Source organism: Netta rufina, assembly GCF_964035555.1.
Source record: "Netta rufina genome assembly, chromosome: 6".
Classification (NCBI taxonomy): domain Eukaryota; kingdom Metazoa; phylum Chordata; class Aves; order Anseriformes; family Anatidae; genus Netta; species Netta rufina.
This window is the reverse complement of record NC_140129.1, coordinates 1,096,589-1,119,244: the sequence shown is the minus strand read 5'-3', so window position 1 is coordinate 1,119,244 and position 22,656 is coordinate 1,096,589. Positions and strand designations below refer to the sequence as shown.

General features: G+C 36.6%; 1 protein-coding gene across 11 annotated transcripts; it reads left to right on the top strand.

Moving 5' to 3' along the window:
* Positions 1–589: 589 nt before the first annotated feature.
* CFLAR (CASP8 and FADD like apoptosis regulator) lies at positions 590–20,183 on the top strand. Of its 11 annotated transcripts, XM_084288712.1 has the most exons (12): positions 590–4,011; positions 5,526–5,602; positions 5,691–5,771; positions 5,991–6,422; positions 6,786–6,891; positions 8,116–8,251; positions 8,416–8,513; positions 9,611–9,662; positions 10,333–10,382; positions 11,277–11,355; positions 15,741–16,254; positions 17,186–20,183. In XM_084288712.1, exons 4-12 carry the CDS (start codon positions 6,127–6,129, stop codon positions 17,322–17,324), a joined length of 1,470 nt encoding a protein of 489 aa, XP_084144838.1. In that variant the 5' UTR covers positions 590–4,011; positions 5,526–5,602; positions 5,691–5,771; positions 5,991–6,126; the 3' UTR covers positions 17,325–20,183. The 11 variants fall into 11 exon arrangements, 10 of the variants coding, with proteins under 10 accessions (XP_084144838.1, XP_084144842.1, XP_084144844.1 ...); XM_084288716.1 differs by lacking the exons at positions 5,526–5,602; positions 5,691–5,771 and having other exon boundaries at positions 590–1,100; positions 1,303–4,011; XM_084288718.1 differs by lacking the exons at positions 5,526–5,602; positions 5,691–5,771 and having other exon boundaries at positions 590–1,376; positions 3,868–4,011.
* The last annotated feature ends 2,473 nt before the right edge of the window (positions 20,184–22,656 follow it).

Genomic DNA, 22,656 nt, shown 5'->3' with positions numbered 1-22,656 from the left:
GATTGCAATGGTGGGTGTCCCACAAGCAGAAGTGCACCTACTAGTCACACAGTACAGTTTATATACTTTATTTCTCGATGACTGGGACCCTCCCCTGTTCCCCACTGACTGGATAATCCAGGTAATCCAGGTTCACAAACTATCTGATGCTTCACAGACAACACATGGCCTTCAGTTGCCGGCCTGTTAATTTTCAAATTTCTTTTGACTTTTTTTTTCTGTTTGAAATGGTAATGTTTCTTCACTTACCTGACTTCACACTGTGATTTTCACCTAATTGCTCTAAGGAGTCTGGTTGTCTGCATTTCACAAGGTCACCTGCTAAGTTTTCTTACAACTGCAAGCATATCTGGATACCAAGTTCCTTACCTTTAAACAATGTAACTGCAAAAACATTTTTATTCCCACGTTAGCAACATTTTACATAGATATATATTGGGCATGTTCACAGTGTTGCCCCCCCCACCTCAAGGGCTGGAAGTCATTTTGTGCATAAGGGCGGGGGCTGCGCGCAGGTGACGTCTCCTGTCGCTTCAGCTCGGCCGCCATTTGAGGGTGGGCAGAGTTTTGCGCAGCTCTATTTGCTGCCCTGAGAAATACTGCAAAACAAAAGCGTAATCTTTCATTCGCTCGCCCCAAAATGGCTGGAGTCGCGATAAATCGTAAGGGTTGACGAACACGATTCGGCAGATGAATAATGAGGGTATAACGACTGAAACCAGTGCCATTGTCCCTCAGCAAGGGGAGATCTCAGCCTTGAGCAGCGACTGCTGCTATCTACGCGGAGGGGTGGCTGTAGTCGCTAATAACCTTAAGCATGAGCGAAAAGCACTTGAAAAAGTCGTGCTCTGAAACTCGAATGTGAAAGAGAAAGAGGAGATACTACGCAGTCAGGATTTCCTCTGCCGCCCTACTCGAAACTACGCCTGGTGTAGGAGAGCTTGTTGCTAAGCCGGCACCGCCCTTCCCCCCTTCTCCTCCTCCTCCCAATGCTGAACCTGGCCCCGCTGGTGTAGATGAGGCATCCCCGGCGCGCTTGGGTGCGTTATACCTTCACCTCTTCCTTTTCCTCCGTAGTTTTTCCTGCCTGCGCCTTCAAGGTAGGCGCCCCAACCCACTGTCCTCCGGCATCGGGCCCTCCCCCCGTGCCCAAGCCCGGGCTCTCTGGGGAGCGGGCAGGGCTGGCCTTCGGGCGGGCGGCCGGGCTGAGCCGGATGTGGAGAGCTCGCAGCAAGTGGGGCATGAGCCCGTCCTTGCTCGTGAGGAGAAAGGAAATCCCGACACTGCCTTTTTGCTTTGCAGAGCGGAGACTCCTCTTTATTTTTCAAGTGTGATTTAAATTGACGTAGTAAGAAAATCTGCATGAACTCCCTAGGGTAAAGCCAATTTTATTTTTGTTGGTAGTTTGATTTTTGTGTGTGCGCGTTTTTTTGTTTCTTTCTTTCTTTTTTCCTTTTTATTAGGAGGACTGGGGTGCTAAACTGCTCCATTATTAAATGGAAATTTGCATGGTCACTACTAGTTTATACCGATGACTACTTAAGCCTAATACAGTAATAAGAAATGTGAAAGTTACTGTGGGATTTCCCCGTATTCCCTGGATATCGCCTACCATCTCGTACTCATTCTTTTACAGGAAAACTTTAAAGTTATGGAGCATGCTCTGAAGCATGTAACATGGAAAAATGCTAGATTAGACGGATTCAAAATGCAGCTAACACTATGGTTTCACCATCTCTACCTCATCAAACTAAACAGAGTGGAGAAAGCACTTAATATAGCTATAGTACCTGCTGTAGTAAAGTAACCGCCTACTCTCCATCTCTTCTGTAGTGGCTTCCACACGAGCTCATCTTGTGGAAGAAACAAAGAGCATTTCCCAAATAACCACACCCACTGATGTTATATATCCTGTTTTTGTTGCTGTAGAGGTTATTGTGAAATGTTGATCAAATGCTGTCTGAAGTGATAGGTTCACTGTAGACGAAGTGTAAAGTATGAAATGGTTCCCAAATTCTTTTGAAAAACCTTTCCTCTTAATCTGAGGCATGATAGATGACCTTATAATTAATACAGGTCACTATGCTTTGCCTTGCTAATCACACCGGTATTTGTATGCTGTGCAATATTTGTGTTGCGATCATGGGAGCAAAGGTTTAAGCGTGGTGTTACACATCAAAGAGTAAAATTGCTTGAGCAATGTATACACCTCCAGTTAATGCCAGCAGGGAGCTAGTATATCCTTGCATGTCTTTGTGTATGATTTTTTAGTATGTTGTAACTTGCTGCATCTTGGGGGAAATAAAAGAAATCTGGACCTGATTTAGGTTCAGTTCTGTATGAATTGTGGCCAGTGTGAAAAAGTTCAAAAATAGGAGTGTAATTAAATTCATTAGCTTTGTAGAAGCAGATTAATATATCTTGTTTGTCTAGTGTGGAATGGAAATGCTTTGTGCTTTAAGGAGTAAATATGTTTGTTTATAGTCTCAGGTTTATCTTTAAAAAAATATTTTAAACCTTGCTTACCAAGAGTCAAAAGTCAGTGCAAACTTTGACAAATAGACCCATCACAGAGGTGTTTTCCTGTGCAGTACATGAGAAATTCATCCACAGGTGTCAATTCAACTTTAAAATTGTCAGTTCTGTTCAAGAAAGCCTCAAAGTTAATGAAAAACAAAATCTGGTATTTAAGTGCACTTTGTACTAACCTCCTTGAGTTTTTCTCTTAGTCGTTTTTGGGGGACAGGAGGACTGATGAGTCACCCTAGAATCAGCGGTTTTCTCTAGAGACTGCAAATATTTCCCAGAAGAGCTCTTTCTTGGAAATTTGGGGTGAGAGTGAGCTAAAATAGCCAGACTTAGAGAACACTGCCCTTTCATCAGTTATTTTCCCTCACTGTGCCTGTGTGTTTCTTTCAAGTACAGGAAAGAAAAAGATTGTTGTTGTTGTTCCTTGTGTAGGCCTTTATTCAGCCGCTAATGTTACTGTCAGTATTGGTGGTGGTGTTTGACTTCAGCTATTTGGAATTATGCTGGATCTCTTTTAAAATGAGAATGTGTAATACTCATGGTAGTTTTTTTTAACCATCTTCCCACTTCATAAGCTTTGCATTGAAACACCAAAGACAAAAATATTAAGTATTTTCTTGCAGTGATACTGACAAATCACGTGCACAAGAACACACAATTTACTGGGGTGGCTTTATTTCTCATGAATATGAACTTTTGTCTTTCCTTTTGAGAAGCTAAGCTGTTTTTTTTTTCCCCCCTCTCCTTCTTGTAAAGAACTTATATTCTTTGACATTCAGCAACTCTTCTTGCACACCACCCATGAGATCTAAATTGAAAGCCAGACTTCTGGGTTTTACGTTGTCGTAGCATACCTGTTTTTCTTTATTTGTCTCTGTTGCAGCTGTTATAACTGTAACAGTGATGTTTGCAAAAGTATTCATATCAGATGGAAAGGTGCTGCATGAGGCCCTTCATCCCTCATGGTGAAGTTCATCTGGCTCAGCTGTATGCAGATGGAATGTATCAGGCTTATCTGCATAGTGTGGTATTACTGCTATCAAAATGCATTGTTTTTGAATGCAAAGTCACAAATTCTGTTTCAGATGCTGAAGCACATCATTTTGCTCTGTTGTTGCCCATTTAGAACCCTATAGGGGGAGTGAGTGCTATTAACCAATGATTATGTGTGCACAGTTGTTATTCCTTGTATTTGGTGCATCGTTACCGGTTCACTGGATCAATGGATTCATACAGAAGAAAGAGGGATCCTAGCTCATTTTTTCTTTTTCTTTTTTTTTTTTTTTTCCTTCACTTTACAAAACTTAAGTATTTGTGATGTTGATATCTGACCAATAGCAAATGAGCTGATACAATCAACTGTTTAGAGACCATCACTGGCAAATACTGGTTGCAAACTATTGTGTGCTGGATCTGGATCAGTGATAGAACAACAATCAAATGACAGTTCTTCAACGTTCTTATGGATAAGATTGTGAACAGGTAAGAGAGATTCAGCACTGGAAGCATTGATCAGTGTTGTGGTTTTTTTTTCATAATGAGCATGTGATTTATATAGTGGAAGCTCACAAAAATAAATTGTATTTTTTAAAGGCAGATTATTTTTAGATAATACAGCTATTAATTTTTCATGTTTCGCCCCTCCACACACATCACAGACATGCACAACTCTTTTTTTTTTTTTTTTTTAATATTTTAAAAGATTAGAAAGATAATCAATTAGAGTTGTTTAAAAATAGTTTATCTGAGATTTCTGGAATGGCCAAAAGAAGTGGCATTTCCATCTCCCATTAGAGTGAGTCACACATATGACTTACTCAAACTCTTTTGAAAATCCTGGCTGTATGTACCTGGAAATGCTTTCATATGGGAGGGAGGGTATCTACAGCCTTGTTAGTGTCAGCTGTTTTTGAAAGCTGTGTGCATCTGAAAATGAGTCCAAGTGGCCTCCGTTACATTTTGAGGACTATTGCAAATACATTCTGTCTCATTTACACTGTGGTATGTAAGTGTATGCAAAATCCACTGCAGTCCACTGAACTCCATAGAAAATACAACTCACTAAGGTAGGTGTAGATAAAGAGAGATTTTGCCCTAGGAACTTGAATTTGGTTTGCTCTTTCAGTGGGTAGTGGAACCCATTCTATGGGTTTAGTTGAACTCAGCTCTTACACATTTTCTGGGGAAAGTCAAGTAAGGGTGTAGATTTCTCTTTTTTTCATTTCAATAGCATTGGGAAAAAAATGCTTGTAAGCGAACTCATATACGTAATGCATGGACACAATATGTGACGTTGTTAATTTTGACTTCCAAAATGTGTAACTAAGGGCAGAAACTGCTTTAAAAATGTTAACCAGGTCTTAGCATCTTACAGTGTATTAGTATTTGAAGCCATATTAGCTTTTGTTTTGCAGAATGGTTTACACAAAACTGTGCAGTGTAGTAACTGGACTTCTTTTAAGGATTAAGATTTATCTTCAGATTGCTCATTTAATCTTTCTCTGTTTAGGTAATGGGGATCAGAGAAGGATAGAATTTGCATAGTTGGTGGCAGTGGAAATTGAGCATAGCACCCTAGTTATTTTGTTAATCACAAGGGTGGTTTTTCTTTCTTGTTTTGAATTTTCATTTAATTTTTTAGTATGATAAAATACAAATGTCACATGAAGAAAAAGGTGGCCTGTGGCTTAACTATATGAGTTAACCACTTTGCATACAGAAGGTTGGATTTTTTTCTCTGTGTGGTTGTGTCTTTGACATTTGTGAGCATGGAGAGTGCTGGGGGAACCCTTAAAACTCCATTAATTATTCAGAGTGGAATCACGTTAAATGATACTAATAACTAAGACAATCAATCCATTCCTGGATTTGAAGATAACTAATGTGTAAATATATTGTAAATATTTACTTTATTTTGTCTTCATTTAAGGCAAAGTGCCTACTTGATAACATTGTTTTTATATGTGGTTTGCTTGTTGGTGTTTTTATCATCTTAGCTACAATGTGTGGTTACACTACCTCTTAGCTGTCAAAACACTTCCTGAAAATGTCTTAAGACTTCAGTGCAGAAAAGGTAATGGTGGGCAGAAGGGTGGTGGGTTGTTGGAAAGGGGTCAGAGCTTTAGACTTGTATTGCAGTGGAACTTAACTCTTATTTCCAGAAGCAGTTGAAATACTTACACTCATCAGCAAGCTGATGACTTTTGTTTCACTTCCTATGGAATTTACAGGCTTGAATTAAGGTAATTTTACTTTAAAAAGAACTTCCATTTTTTCTTACCAGCATGACCTACCAACTACTTTTTGTTCTGTAATGAACAGCTGGGAGAACCCCTTGAGAACCAAAGGTCTGTATAGACTAAGTTGGCCTTTTAGTTGTAAGTAAAGGCTGTCAGATAGGAGAGTTAGTAGTGATCTTGTGTAGATTACTGATTTTAGAGACTTCTAATTCTGTTCCACAGAACTACTTATGTAAAAATGCATCCAGTTGTGACTGAACACCAGATAAGTGCTGTGGTGGACATGGACTTGGTGTCATGTTGGCTTTCTGTTTAAAAGACAGAAGGCTGGCACTTCTAAAGGGACAGTGGCAAAGTGATGACCAAGTGCCAAGTGCCAGCTGTCCTTATTCACCAAATTGAAGAAGAATTGGATAAAGAAGAAGGTGAGATAATGGTTTTCCTTTGCCGAGACCTTGTTCCTGACTTGGCTACTGCTGACCTGAGAGAGCTTTTGATGGCTTTGAATGAGAGGGAGAAACTCTCTCTTCCTGGATTGTCTGAGCTGCTGTACAGAGTTAAGAGGTTTGATTTGCTGAGAAGGATCTTGAAGACTGAAAAAATAACAGTGGAATTTAACCTTGCCAGGAGTCCCAGACTTGTCCCTGATTACAGGTATCTATTTCAGATTATAAAGCTACTGTTATTTTCAAAATTCATGCGTTTGTGTGTTTGTGCACTTCTTGGTTTGCTTGTTTTACTATGTCTTGAAGGTAAAAGAAAAGCAGACATGCACATCATACAAGAGTTAAAATGAAAAGAATGTCTAGTTTAATCCCTAAAGTAAGCCTTAGTAATTTGTTAAAAGTAATGGCATTATAAGCATCTATCTTTATGCAATTTGTATATGTCAATCAGCTAAAATCATAATGTTTGTATAGTTCTAGATTAGTAGAATGTGGGAAAAGTTGGGCAGTTAGACAAAGGTAGAATTTTGCTGAAAGCTAAACCTTTATTAATGCCTCGACTTTATTTCAGGGTACTAATGGTAGAGATTAATGAGAATCTGGAAAAAGAAGAAGTAGATTCTCTTGTTTTTCTACTCAGAGATTATGCACCTCGTATGAAATTGGCAAAAGATAAGGTAACATCTTTCTTCTACTCTTCTTTTCTTAAGCAATAAGAAATTGAAGTAAAAAGCAAGGTATCTAGGAGAGGAGACTGTACTACAAGGGGTAGTGAGGCAGGAGTAGACAGAGGTCAAGTGTGGAAGGAGTAGTTGCTTTTATTTCTTTTTTTTCTTTTTTTCTTTTTTTTTTAATGCAAGAAAAGAAGCTAAAGGAATGGAGAGAACAGTAAAGAGTCTCTGTAGTGAATGGTGTTAGTGTGAACCTCACAGGCAGAAGGCAAAAATAAAAACCTTTCTTCAGTGTTACTGATCTGAAAGTTCAAATATGTAGAATTTCAAACCAATAATAGTATTAAATATATCTTAATTTATGACAGCACTTACTATGTTTGTGCTCTCCTGTTCTGTTTCATTTACAAAAGAATAATTTTAATTTAATAATAATGTCATTCTTTATATGCTTGTACTTACAATATTTGTTCTGAGTGCCCTGAGAAAACACAGATTCAGTAGAGAAGCTTCAGAAAGCTTGACCACTGTGCACAGAACACAGAAGACTTCTGTCATCTTTTTTTGAGGGTGGTTTATTTTGTTTGGTTTGTCAGTTGGTTAGTTTTTACCAAAGAAGGAGAGAATACCTGCAAATTCCCCAAAGCTTTTCTTACCTATTACTTTGTGGCATATGAGGTGATGTTCCGTGTGTGTGGCTACATAGTAACAAGGAAATGCGAAACTGTTCACCCAAAAACTTAGAATTGCTTTTAATAATGTCACTTTTAAATTTTTATCACTCCTGTGATAATACTAAGAATTATTGATATTTTTTCCAGATAACCCCTTCTTAGTATTGAAGCAGTAATGTGCCTAGCTCCTGAATATTACAACCTTTACCACCTGCCCACATTATTTTCTGGATTTCTTTTTGGTAATAGAAAACAAATTACTGAGATACATTAGGGCTTGGGAGAATGGCATGAAGCTGCATCAGAGCAGGTTCAGGTTAGATATTCGCAAAAGGTTCTTCACCGCCTAGTCAGGTGATGGAACAGGCTCCCCAGGGAAGTGATCACAGTACTAAGCCTGTTGGCATTCAAGAAGTGTTTGGACAACTTTCTCAGAAGTAGTTTGATTTCTGGTTGGTCCTCTGTGGAGTCAGGAGTTGGACTTAATACTCTTTGTGGGTCCCTTCCAATTCAGGATATTCTATGACAACAGTTTGTTTTTCTGTTGCTGTTACAGAGTTTTTTAGCTCTAGTGATCGACTTAGAGAAACTAAATTTGGTGGCTCCTAATCAGCTGGATCTGATAGAAGAGTGTTTCCAAAGTATTCATAGGATAGACCTGATTAAGAAGATAAAGAAGTACAAACAAGAAGGTAAAATGGTATTTTTGAACTGGTTAGTCTTGGTAATAAGGATCAGATGTGCTCTTACTAAAGATGAAATTACAAGTCAGAGTATTTGCATGCAAGGGTTTAGGCTTTTCAAACAGTTTATATATCACAGCATATTTCTTTGTGTGTTTCTGTTAAATTTTCAGCTTTTATGTCCTCCGTTCATTCTCAGCCAGTATATGTAAATGCACTTCAGGCATCTCTCCCTAATCTCAGTCTGATTGATCCTCCTTACAATTCAGAGGTAAGTATACAACAAATCATGCAGATCCTTGATTTCTAAGTATTGCAAGACATTGAAAGGGGATTCATCTTTGCAGAGCCTAAGGAATGACAGATTGCTAGTGACAAGAACATTATTTCGTTTATGTCTCTGGTTCCTGTTGTTTGCTGGGTCTAAGGCCTGATTTAGATTTTCTGACACTGGGAAAGGTCTCTTTTAGGAAGCCTTTGTGAAATTTTTCCTATTAGTTTGGAATATGAAATATGTATCTTAAAAGTTTTTTCTACTACTTTGGGGTTTTGCTTTGACTGTTCTTTGCAGAACACAGTATTCTTCTTCGTAACTGTGGATTTGGCAAAATCCAGGGAAAGTAGCTTTTAAACTTTGTTAGCAGAAGGTTATAGCTTACTTTTTAATGAGAGCTTTTCAGATGTTGTGTTTGTTTGTTTTAATCTAATTTTAACCAAAGTCCGTCAACATACCAAAAGTCATCCACCCAATTACTTTGAATCAAATCCTATCGTGTGCAGTACCTTTTATGTTTGGGTTAGATCTGATGTTGTAATAACGTGACCTTTCTTGCAGTCTTTAGCCTTGCATAGAAATGTTTTCTGAAATACATCTAATAAATATATATATGTATAAAGCTTAAATACAAAACGATATTGATGCTGTTTATTTTTACTAACAAAGAACAGCATTGTTTTCCAAACTAATGGGAAAAAGTATACATTGACTTTCCATATTGTGCTAATACTATTTTAATTTCCTCTTGATTTTGGTGAAAGTTCCTCCTTGCTGCTATATAGGAAACAAAATTCATATCTTCAGACATTTGTTGTTATTATTTATTATACTACTGTAGGGAATAAACGTCCTTTGCTGTTCCTAGAAAACTGGTAACTTTTTAAAGACAAAGGGTTTTTGATTTGTTTTCTTTCCTTTTTTTTTTTTTTTTTTTTAATTGTTGTTTTGTAATTCTAAATAGCAGATAGATTTGAACACAAAATATGTAATTCTTTTACTGAGGAAGATAAATATTACTATGTTATGCTTTTGGAAGATATAATTATTTGTTCTTGAAAGACAATGAAAATATACCACTTTCTTCATTTTAGATCCAGAACATGAACAAAGAAAAATCACAAAATGGACAAAGCTTTTTTCAAGGTAAGAGCATTTTACCTAATCTTTGCTAATCTAAAAGAGAGAGTTAATTTCATTTATTGAAAGAATGGTGTTTTTTTGATAGCTGTGACTAAACCAGTTGATGTTACCAGGAGCAGAAGATATTTTGTACCTCTACAAACTGGGACTTGTCTTATTATTTGTTCTTGTATTTGTTTTGCTTGTGCTGCCAGATTTTAAAACTTCCTCAGAATTGTTGATGCTGTCCACCTCCACAACTTTTTAACTGAATAAATAGTTTATTAATAAAGTTATGGAAGAGGTTGTCTGGCCAACTCTGGAAGCCAGTGTAGTGCATCTGTGCTCATTAAGTTTTGACAAAGCCAGGAAGTTGTCCAGCAAATACCATGTGTGTGTTGACTTTTAAAAGAATAGCTGACTGACTTCTCAGCATAGGAGAGAGATTGTGTGTTTGTTTGCTTGGTTTGTTTTTTTCCTCCTACTCACAAGTAATGTAGAACGCAATCCAAGTAACATGTAAGAAGTGAAAATTTTTGTTACTTTATCAACATCAGTACCATACACAGAAACTGAGGTCTAGATGAAAGAGAACTTGACCAAACTAGATAGGCTTCTTTTTAACTGATCTGCTGTCAAAGAAATATTACCATTAACTATACATTGAGATTGCTTCTGTGTGTCTTAACCGCAGAAGAACCAATCCACATGTCCATTCAAGAATCAGGACCAGCATCTCATAAGGTAAGTGCTTATGCATATGTATATATGAAAATGTAATAAAAACCTCTGTAGATATTTACCTCAGTTCTCTTTAGGTTTCATTTCCTATATGTAACTGCATGTAACAAGAACAGTGTGTACATCCATATCTTCCTTGGTGATAAAGTGGTTCTCTGAATAGCTTTTGCAGAAGATAGTTTCAATACAAAATACTTGCCGACACAAGATAATACTGCAAGCAACAGTGTGAAAAAAGCATGTGCACAAATAATGCATATTCATGAGCAGAGACTAAGTCAAAACCTGTTTGAAATCAGACCTCTTGCATTAGAAATAACAGGGCTTCTTTCTGCATGGTCAGTATTGTTCTTTAATTCTCTTTTACGCCCTTGCTCTCCAGATAGGAGAAAGATATGCTTTGTGTATTAGTAGTAAGGATAGTAAAAATAGTAGTGTTTTTTGCTAGCTTTGCTGTATGTCAGGAGCAGGGAGTTACCTACAGCAAATTGTCCATCTCTTTGAGGAGAGATGGATTGTGTAGAGTCATTGCAGGTTTTTGAGGAATGAGGAGGCTTCATGCTGTTACACTAATAAAATAAGGAAATTGTTTCTCTGATGAGTAATGGCTGTTGTACACCTGAAGAACACAGAACTTCTCTACATTTGTCACTTTGAAGAATACAGAAGTTAAGCCTGTACATGAAATACAGAAAAAACATGAATCTGTGTCTCCTGAATTTTTGTTGCATAGGTAAAACATTAAATTCCAGTAGGTAAGCTTCTACTAGGTACTCTGTGGAAAATTAACAAAATGTGATTGAATAGGTTGGAAGTGGTTAAATTTGACAAAAGAATCAAGTCTGTAACTTGAGGGAGTGACATAATAACTTGGTATTTGTCTTTCACTTTCCTCAGGTGTTCAATGATCAGTACAGAATGCAAAGTCAACCTTTAGGAATATGCCTGATCATAGATTGTATTGGTAATGACACAGGTAAGTCTCTGGAAATTGAAGTTCCTTATCCTATTATTCTCAAATAATTGTAACAATTTAGTACAAAGAATATGATGTCTGTTTTCCAGCCAGACAAGAGCGATGTTGTCTAAGATAGCTAATCTATCAATTACAGTAAGTCTTCTAAAGCAGAGAGTTGGAAGGCCCAACCTGAGAATATCTAAAAGAAAGAACTTATAAGGAGATAGAAAGGGGGGAAAAAATGATGTCCAGAGAGACCAATAGAATACTTAAGCTACAGTCATACAGCAGGTTAGTGGCAGAGATTATAAAGATGATGTTCCCTACCATTCAGCGAAACAAAACTGTTACTGACTTGAAGAGTAATCATATTAAACACCATAGATTTTGAATAGCTGAAGGCACGTGCTCCTTTATTAATAATGCACCTACTCCTTTGTTACATCTTGCACTGTTTACCTGAAACTGTTATCATAGTTTTAGAGGGGAGGGAAATCTGTGTGTTTTTTTTTCTTTCCTCCCAGATTAGTTTAGGGAGAAAAAAAGGGGGAAAAAAATGCATCTAGAATTCAAGGTAGTCAGTGCTGTGGTTAAAAATTAATTTTTCTGATCTCCTTTGAAGAATCCAAAAATAAGATCCTCGCATAAGCAAAAAACAACTATACCCTTCCCACATCCTCACCCTCCTGAAAAAAACTCCCTCTCTAGGTCACTGGAACACAGTGAAGCCAGAAATAAAAATTTTGAGAATGTTTGCAGATTTTTTTTAATAGGTTAGGCTAGGAGATGTAGGGGAGGAGAGTTTGTGGGCATATCTTTTCACTTTCTTAACTAATGTTCCAAGCAGACAGACCAATTGCTATTATTGATGCAGTTATTGAAGAGAAGGGGGTGCAGAACACAAAGTAAAATTTTACTGTCTGCTTGATAATAGTATTTTAGGTAAATTATTTAAAATAATAGACTTAGTTTGCCCATAGAACATCAGGAGCTAAACAGGTTCACAATCCTGCCACGCATGGAGACAAGGGAAGGCACTGAATCCACTTACATGCAACTGGGAAACATCCTTTGAGATCTGTTTTTCTGTCTAAGTTTATAAATTACCTCTTTTGCAAAAGGGGGGAGGGGAGAACAAAATGTGTAGAAACTAAATTGTTCAATCTAATAGACTTCTTCACTTCTACTCTCAAAAAAGAAAACAACGAATTATGCTGACTTTGCCCCAAGTGGAAGAGAAAAGAAAAAAAAAAAAAGCATTTAATTTCTTGCCAAGGAATGAAATATTGGGTTGGGATTCTTGAGATCAAAAATTTTGCTCTGTCCTATTGCCTGCTTCTGTTCTTCTCCCCTCTTCTCACTTTCATGGTAGCTTTAGTGAATAGAATTTTTGATTCAAAAAACTTATGCAGCCTTAATCTGGAAGGCAGCATGGTATAGTCTGGTCCAGTACAAAAATAATTACTTAGAGTTGTTTTTCTTAAAAGTAAATGCAAAAAAAAAAAAAAAAAAAGTACTGCTTGAGAAGTGTTACTGTAGGGAGCTTAAGAAGACATAGGAAATTTAAAAATTGCTTTGTTTGGAAAATCACCTCTTTAAATTTCTCTAATGGGATGTGAGCATGTGCTGAGCTGAGTTACTTAATATTTCATTATGCCAGTCTTGAGTTTTTAAATGAAGCAACATAGAAGTAGACAGGGCACATACACTTCAGAAAACAGGAAGTAAAGAAAGAACTATGTCAGTTCACAGTCAGACATAAACGAATTTAGGTCTCCTCTTCCTCTGAAGACACAGACTTTTTTCAAGTGCAGTGTACTGTGTAGACTCCTTTGCAATAATTCCTATAAAATAGAAAAATGCTCACGAATTAGAAATAAAATGTGCTGTTCTTGTGCTTGTATAGGCACTTCAGTACTTGCTCAAGTAAAGGAAGTATAAATGTGAAGGAGGAAGATTCTGCTGACTGGAAATGATAAAAATAGGCCACACGTTCAGCATCTGGCATGCCAAGTTTACCTTTAAATCATGGCTTTGCTGCTGTTGTCCCAAAACTACCCAAACCAAGTCTTGACATGCCTCAGTCTCCATACATGTCTGCATTGCATGCAGAAGGAATTAAGCCTCTGCATGTTCATGTCTCAGATTTTAAATGTTGCCAATCCATCATCAGCATTTTAACATGGTAGAAAGCAAGACTTCACTGAAATACATTACTGTTCTAGTAAGATTCAGGTGAGGTGCAAGGTGTGACATTGTTTAAAGGAATTTCTAGAAATGTATTAACTACTTGAGATTTCTGGAGTCACTTCTGAAGTCTGAAAATACCAAAGAGAGAGAAGAGGGCAAGGAGGAAGTTTGGAATTGTATCTGTGGTGTGCATTGGAGTCTGTAGCTATCGCAGGATTTAATATGAGGAAGCTAAACTAATGATAAATGATGTAGGAACAAGGATCACAAACTTGAAAATGCTCAGTACAAACAATGTGAATTCATCAGATATTGATAAAAGTTGAAACCAAAATACTCCTTTGCTGTTTTTCAAATGGTCATTGGCTGCTCTTTTCATTTTCATTTAGAAAACAGTTTTTGTCCTTATGTTATAAACAAAAGGAGAGAAGGTTATTTTTTTTACATAGATTGGGGAAAATCCTCAAAGGTTGCTGGTGGTTTGTTGGGGAATGATTGTTGATCTAGGGGTGCTGCTACATGTAATCCCTTGTTTTCTCTCGTCTCAAGGTAAAACTGCTGTATCTCAAATTTTTACCATGTATAACTGCTGATTCATTGTTAAACAAAGATAGCAGCTCTAACAGTTTCTTGGGTGTATTATTTTTAATTATGACACAGTGTATGTGTGATCTAAAGTTATATACTAAGGCTTGTATCTTTCTCAGTTTACATGAGCACTAGTGAGGTAACTGAATCCGAGGAAGAGCACTCTTATTTTGCCTGTGTACTAATGCCCTCTAATGGATTTAAGTGTTTCATCAGGTATATAACTCCTAAACAGTACTGAGTTACTTCAGGGTAGATACCTTTGCAATTGATCTGTCTTCCACCTGAATTTTCAGAGAGCATTTTTTTTTTTGTTTTGTTTAAAGTGTATTTTCCTTTCAACTTCAAAAATATCCCAGACGTTTATTTGGATTTGGAAGTATTTTACAAACATTTTGTCAAACTAACAGAACTGGAACAAAACCCAGTGGTTCCTGTTCTTTACCTTGCTATAATGCAGAGTTTGTACCTAGCCTGTATTTTACCGAGGTAAGTTAGGACATGTGTTCTATGTTTTCACTGTGTGTTTCCTGAGAAGAACAGTGTGGTAGTGTAATTCCTGCTTTACTGCCAGTTACTTCTGAAATAGCCTTTGCTAATTAGGGATCATTAAACGTTTGAAGTCAAGGAACAGTCTAGTTTCTCATGCCTGCAAGGCATTTTGCATAAAAGTGGTACTTCTTATTTCCTGTCATTATTATCAGAAACACTGTATAGGCAATGTATACATGGTTTATATTAAAGATATGATGCTACAGTTATAAGTCAGGGTAGTAACTTGTGGTTCTCTGACTACATAGCTAGATACATGTGGTTTTAACCAACTTGCATCTGGTTTCACTCCCATATTAATAAATATCCAAAGTAGTTATTCAAAGCATATTATACTTTCCTGCAGCAAAAGTTTAACACAGTTTTAACATAGATTTAATCTTGTTCTTTTTTGGCTGCCTACAGTTTTAATTTCTAGCATATTTTAAAGAGTTCATAGTTGAGCATTTTATTCCTGAAAATGCTATTCTATCACTGTAACAGACTTGTTACAGTTTTCCATCTGGAACTCATGACTTTTAATTTGATTTTATATAACAGTAAGCATAAGTGACTGCAGAAGATTACTTTTTGACTGATGAAGGGGAGCCTCTGTTCTTTTTAATCTAGTTCTGTATATTTGTAATAACCATTCAGAGTAATTTTGGAGAGTTAAAAAGGTGAAACAAACTTCCCACGCTCTCCCCAGTGCACTCCTTATGATTTCAAGAATGTTCTGTGTGAAGCATGTTCTAATGTCTTCTCTTGCTTGATATTTTAAATTCTAGGAACCTGGGATATTGGCTCTTAATGAAAACACACAAAACTCTGTGGAATTAGGAACAAATTACACACTACATAATAGTGTGTTTGCTGTCAGGATGTGCATAACTCATGTTAAAGACAACATGCATATAGCACTGTGTATGTAATGTACTGTGCAATCAGCATCAAGTACTCCTGATTTTTGAATTATTGTGATGAAATAAACATCCTATTTCCAATACTGAAATACTGTAAATACTGTAATTCTTCTGGATAGTTGCAACTGAGCCTTGATATGCTGTGATTTAATCACATCTTGCTTTTTTCAGATGTGCTGGAAGAGACCTTCAGAGGCTTAGGCTATGACGTTCATTGCCACAGACATTTAGATATGGATGCCATGAATGAAAGGTTGCTTGAAGCTGCAGGGTTACAGAAGCACAGGAATTGTGACAGCTTCATTTGCATATTGGTCAGCCGTGGAAGTCCTCAGAGCATCTTCTGTACAGACCAGACTTCTACTGGATTCCCTTTGGAACAAATAAAGAAATACTTTATGGCAGATTCATGTCCTGAACTCCGAGGAAAACCAAAGCTCTTCTTTATTCAGAGCTATATTGTTCCTGAAAATGAGCAAGAATGTACTAGTCTGTTGGAAATAGATGGAAATGATGATAAAATGATTGCTAATGCAAAAATCCCTTTGAAAGGCACGATTCCCCAAGTAGCAGACGTCTTTTGGAGTCAGTGCAAGGTGGATGTGTCTACCATAGAAAAATCTCCAACTTCGTCCTCATATTATCTGCGTTGTCTGGCTGAGCTACTCCGTAATCCTCATAAAAGGTAAATAAAACATAGTAAAAAAAATCTTTTTCTAGGGCATCCTACTGTCCTAGAGAAAGAGATATGTTAAATTTCATCCTTCCTGGTCTTGCAAAATGCCTTTGTGATGTGTCATGTGTTAAAGGACAAGTGTACCTCGTCCTGGAACAATGTCACAGGAATGTAGTCTAGAGTGGGAGTGAAGTTTCTGATTCTGGAGAGTAAAATAAGTGTGTTATGGCATGAAGGCTTGTAGAGTGAGAAGGGAAGAACCTGTCCTGGTATATCATTACTCTAGTGTTTAGTGCTTTAGGCAGGATTTGAAATCTTCCTTTTCCAAAATATGAGGTGCACACCATGCTTCTGTCAAATTGAGAATTGCTTCTTAAATCATTAAGAATGATTTGCTTGCAAATTAAGAAGTCAGTGTTTGTTCAGGAAAAAGGCAGTTGAGAGGGGAGGATTTTGTCCTTTGTTTCGATACAATTCACCCATGCTTTAGGAAACCACAAGATTGCCAATTTATAATCTTGAATTAAAACTATCAGAAGACATTAGTCTATCTAAAGAGATTATCAAAAGAGATCTGAGCAAAAATCAGATATGCTTAGATAAATAACTTTAGCAACAGTGATTTTCTTTGTATAACTGACTTAACAGGGAGCTAGCAACTGCTTTTCAATGTAGTTGCAGGTTAAGATTTAGATCTTCTCACAAACCCTTGTAGAGAAATCACAGATGATCATGATGTCAGCATAACCATTGTCACAATGGTGATTTGGTATATAACAGATTTCCAAAGTGCATATTCAGCTTCGTATTTTAAAGGTGTAACATCTGCAATAAAGAAACTTTCTCCTTGCCGAGTCTATAGTTATCTTCTACCTTGTGGATTCTTAAAAAGTATCTTGCTTCCTTGTCTAATAAAAAGCTTTTACTTTTGTTGCTGCAGGAAACAGTCTATATTAGATATCCATACGGAACTGAACAGAAAAGTCTATGAATGGAATAAGACCATGGACCCAAGCCAACAATACTCACTTCTGCTCCAGCACACACTGAGGAAAAAACTTTTTCTTTCTCCCACTTAACCGCTGTTGGAAAGAATATGTTTGAAGTAGCTGAGAAATGCTTACCGTGATCCACATTCACCCATACATTAATTGCATATGTATCTGAAGTGCCTGTTGCTTCTAAACCCGGTGATTTAGAAGCATTTTTGGTTGTTAAGGCACTAGATTTTATATTTTAATACAAAGGCCTCTGAAAGATTGGATAATAATGGCAGCTATTGCATAGACCAGCAACAGACCGTATAACCAAGTGCAACAGGTAAACAGTGTATAAAGAGCTCTAAACTGTATAGTTGGGTTTTCTAGGGTTTTTATTGTTTATATTTTAGCATACCTCGTATCAGTGCAATGATCTAGGCTCATATTTTGTTGCTTAAAACAACCAAGCCCATGCAAAACATTGAAATTCAGCATGCAAACTGTTAAAAATTGACCAGGTACTTATTCCCAGCACTTAATAATGAAAAATGTGACAGGAGAGGATGCCTACCCAGCAACACCAGTTCTTTGGTAACAAATTCTGACTTGTGTGCCTCTACAGACTTTAGCAAAACATACGGAAGAGAGAGGTGGTCTTTTAATTTGGATTCTATCTGTCTGGTGTATTAGAAGCTGTGATTCACCCATTCACCCATAACCCTGTGTCATCACTACTGTCCACAGCATACAAGAGTTGTATGTTAATAAAAAAGACGGTCTGACAGGATTTGTGCCATTTTCCACTGACGCAAAATGAGTCTACATTTGGCAGTGTTTTATGGTTGTCTGTGCAGTTTAAAAAAAAAAAAAAAAAAAAAAGTGGGATTGTGGCAGATGCTCTGTAGAAGCTGAACCATATTTCACATATGTGGCACCAGGCATAGTTGTAAAAGTACACTGTTTTTTTACATTTGAACTAAAACGTAGTAACCACTGCCTGTTAAGACCAAATTAAATTAGGTTTACCACTCCTCACACACATCACTTTTGCTTAGGGAAAAGGATATGCCGTCTTCAACTGATTCCTTTTTTCAAGTTGCCCTCATCCCTCTAGAAAAGGTAGGAGTGAAAATTGTAAAAAAAAAAATTTTCTTCAGTGGAATAGATGCTTTACATTAAAAGTTCAGTTGACCTGAACTTTTTTTTTTATATAGACAACTGAACTTCAGTTGTCTATATAACAGTAAAACCTGGATGTGTTGTATTGAAATCCATTGTGGATAAATGTATGGCATTTTCTTCCCTACTTAAATAGGCTAATTGCAAAGTTTTAATACTATATTATAGTCTCCTATGCAGAAAAAATAAAATTCAAGGCTTTGGTATGCCTTCCTTGATTTCTAGTGTAATTACACCATATGTATGCTAGTGCCTTGAGCAAAAATACGGCAAAAAGGTTTATTTGCTAGTGCACCTGCATATTATTTGAGCAAAAAGTAGGTGTGCTTTTTATATATCACTTTACCAGCAATGTTTTTCATCATAGACCAGGTCTAAAAGATAGCTAGCAGTAGTGCATTGTTACTAATTACAGTAGCCGTGGCCACCAAACTTACTCTGGTAGCAGTGACTTTTTTATCCCTCAATATTATGCTGTACTTCTGCATGTTGGCTTGATGCTGTTTTTAATATTTTATTTTTTAAAAAAACAGTCTTCTTATATTTAATTCAGGAAAAAAAATCAAAATAGTTTTCAGGTAGCTTCTATAATTGAAAATAAAAATCACTTTTATTTGGCAGAAGAGATATCTAAGTCTTGTAAGCACACAGGAGCCTTTTTCCTTGTTGTGTGATGTAGGCTCAGTTTCCTTCTGAGACTTGGTTTCCTAAACTGCTGGTTGATGAAGATTTTTAGAATGTACCAGGAAGAGAAACACACTGAATAGGCTTTACCTTACAATCTTTATTTAGCCATCTATACAAAACATTAAGATCACTATATGTATTTATTTATATTAATATATAATTTTGTATAATGTATATGAAGTATGTTTTATATCATAACAATTAAATCCTAAGGTGGCGTCTTTTTTAATTTTGTGTTTTGTTTTATTTACATGTTAATTATAGAAAGGGAATTCACAGTTGTGATGATTTTTTGCACAAATCAGAAAAATACTCTGGCCGTATTACAAGCCTATGTGCACCATACTTTTCTCTTTCCCCTTCATAAGCTATAGTGTCCTTGTTAATTAAAGTATATGGAAACTTTTTAAAAGCTTTGAATTGGGAATAGTAACCCAAAACTGTATCTGAAATTATGGGTATGTGTATTATTTGTTACTATAACTTTATGTAATTATAAGGCATAGGAGGAAAAATGATAGTAAATCAACTTTTTCAAAATCCAGAGATTCTCTAGAAGCTTGTTCTCTATAAGCATTAATGTAAAAAGTATTAAATCAAATTTCATGATGTTATAGATCTGGAAATAAACACATCATAGCAGTGATGGGAAAGGTCAATTCTTCCTTTCAGTTTCTAATTTGTAAGAAAGTGCGTGTTAAACTAGTTCTTTCCATACACTAATTCCATATTGCTTCTCTCTTTAATGATAGTTTGTGTCTTAAAACTATGTTCTTCTGTTACACACACACAAACAAGTAAAGAACTTACAGCTTGTATGTGATAAATAATAAAAATACATTTTTAACCGAATACTTCATAACTGACTAGCATACAATACTGAATAGCACAAGTATAATTTTGAAACTCTACCTTTGCTGATGTTTGTGAGGGTAAGAAAAGGATTATCAAATGACAGATCTGCTATCTTAAGAATTCCTGTAAATGAAGCAAATGGTATGAAACAAATACAGACTCTTCTGTGGCTGTAGAAATAAGGTGTGATTCTTAGTTGTCATCTATATGTATGTGATGTTAATAAACGAGATTCCTCTCAGAAATTAATTATTTTCTCATTTTCCTTACTAGCCTTTACATGGTATGAGCACTTCTGCTGCCTTATAGACACCAGATGCGGGGAGAACGGAACCAAGAGGAGGCAGAGAGATAAGGGAAAGAAATACTGTAAGTTCAAGTAGAAACAAGAAGGGGAATGGTAGGGAGAACCAAGAGAAGGAAAAGTAGGGAAAAGAAGATTTGGAGGAGAAATACAGCATGAATATTGGAAGGAGAATGAAGATAACAGGAGAAAAGGGAGAAAGGAAGTACATGTAAGAATAATAGTGAATATCCTTGCAGGATTTGACTACTTTTTTCTTTATTTATAAGCGTTTGAGTGATGCTAAGCCTAACTACTAAATACTACAGAATTTACTACTTACTAAAATAGTAGCAATAGGATATATTCTGTTTCTGAGAGTTTTGTGACAATGTAGGTCTATGCTGGGGATAGAGGTGTACATGCTCTTCATTTTCATGTATAACAAAGTAAAGTCCATATCTGCTTTCTTAGGAAATAGAGGAAGAAGTACTGTTTTGAAAACTATAGAGACCCTTGTAAATAATCTTTGCAGTAAAAAATAAAAGGAGTCACTTTGCATTTGGCCACTCAGATCAGAAGCAGTCACAACTATTTAATGACCAAAAAGTCATGGGGATTTGTGTATCATGCAACATTCATGGATGTCAGATACTGAATTTTTACTCTGGTGTCTTGACCTAAAGTAGCTTCTTAATCCATAGCAGTACTCATTCTGTAATCATTCATCTAAGTAGTATTTTATTGCCTTGACATCTCATTCAAGAGTGAAGACTGGGTAGTGAAAAGTAACATCGAAGTAATTACTTACTGACATGCAGGAATTTTGTGATGTCATTTGTTGTCTGTCAGTTCTCCCATAGATTTTTGTGCTCCCCTATATATGTGGTAGGGACTTTTTGTTCTTTCTGCAATGTGCATCTAATATTCAAGTCTGGAAAATGAGTGGATGCAGGGCCTGGGTGGCATCAAGCTGTACATGCATTGCAGATGGGTAGGTTGAATGAAATGTCAATTCATTAGCTAAAGAAAAAGGGGATAAAATAATTCTGTTTTTAAGCTGTTAGCGCAGGACCATAAAAAGTGATAGACATGCTAGTGGAATTTCATGGTCACGGGCTACCAAAACATCTAGTTTTCTGAACCTGCTGTTGAACAAGGGAAAGCAAACCGTGCCACCTCTGCTTCTGCATTGTTTCTGTGTGGAACAAGGCTGTCAGACTCACTGCTCCATGGCAGTTGCAGTTCCAATTTCTTGATAGCTGAGAAGGAAATTCCTTGTACTTCTGTGTGTGCTGTATATATGGAACATGGAAAAGAGAATTGGTGAATATAGATGATGCTTTTCCATTGTTTCAAAAGATGTAATGATGAAGTAGGAGATTTTTTGATGTTTTACTCCGGACTTAAGTAGTAGCATGATTTTTCTCAGCTACCTACACTGATATGACTGAGCCATAAATGTAGTTTACTTTGTATTGTTACATGAATTACAGTGTATGCCAACTCAGGTTTCAGAAAAAAAAAAAAAAAAAGTTACATTTAAGAGGAAGTTAACACTGTTCACAGTTGAGGATGCAGCATACTGCATGTCTTATATTCCCTTTCAACTCTGTATGCAAAGTAACAGTGACCCCCCATTACAGATATCAAAGTCAGAGAAGCTTTTTATGACACTTCCTGAGATTTTTTTCTGGTATCCATGGCTTTAAATTTCTGACATGCAGTATGGTGTTGCTGAGAAACTGCTGTGTGGATGATGATGTGTATTCTGTCTGCTGTCTATCTCATGTTCCATTTAAACTGTATCTCCCGTCCTGAATTATTTGACAGTTTTTGTCTCTGGTTAATACAGTATTATTTTTTTAAGCTTCTATGTTAATAAGACATTGGAAGTCTTTTAGGAATTTTTCATGGATTGTGTCTGTTTCTATGTATGCTGTATTTTTTAATTTGTATTACTCAGAGTGCATTTTCAGTTCTTAATGTGTAGAAAGAACTTAAAAAAGCTGGTCTGAACCAAGGCCGTTACTAAAATAGGATCACGATTTAGCAAAATTGACTGTTACTACTAAATTAAAAATGTTAGGTTTAGGTCTGATTTTCAGAAGAAAATTCCTGCATCTTATGGAGCATCTCTGTCTCTCCAGACCAGAGTAACTCTTGAAATTTGTGGCTGCCTCATATGTAGACCTTCGTGGCTTGCTAAATTTGGTTGTCCAATTGCTACAGTTCTGTAAAAAGGAGCTGGCTGCATCAAGGGTGGAGAATCTTAGCTTCAAGAAATAATGCAGTGCTTGTCTGTGCACTCACAGCAGCCACATGCATGAGCAGCTCACACAGGGGCCTCATCCCACCCGGATGCGTTGACCTCGGGGTGTAGGGTGACGCTGGTGTCACAGGAGCTGCGGAAAGTCCTTAGAAGGC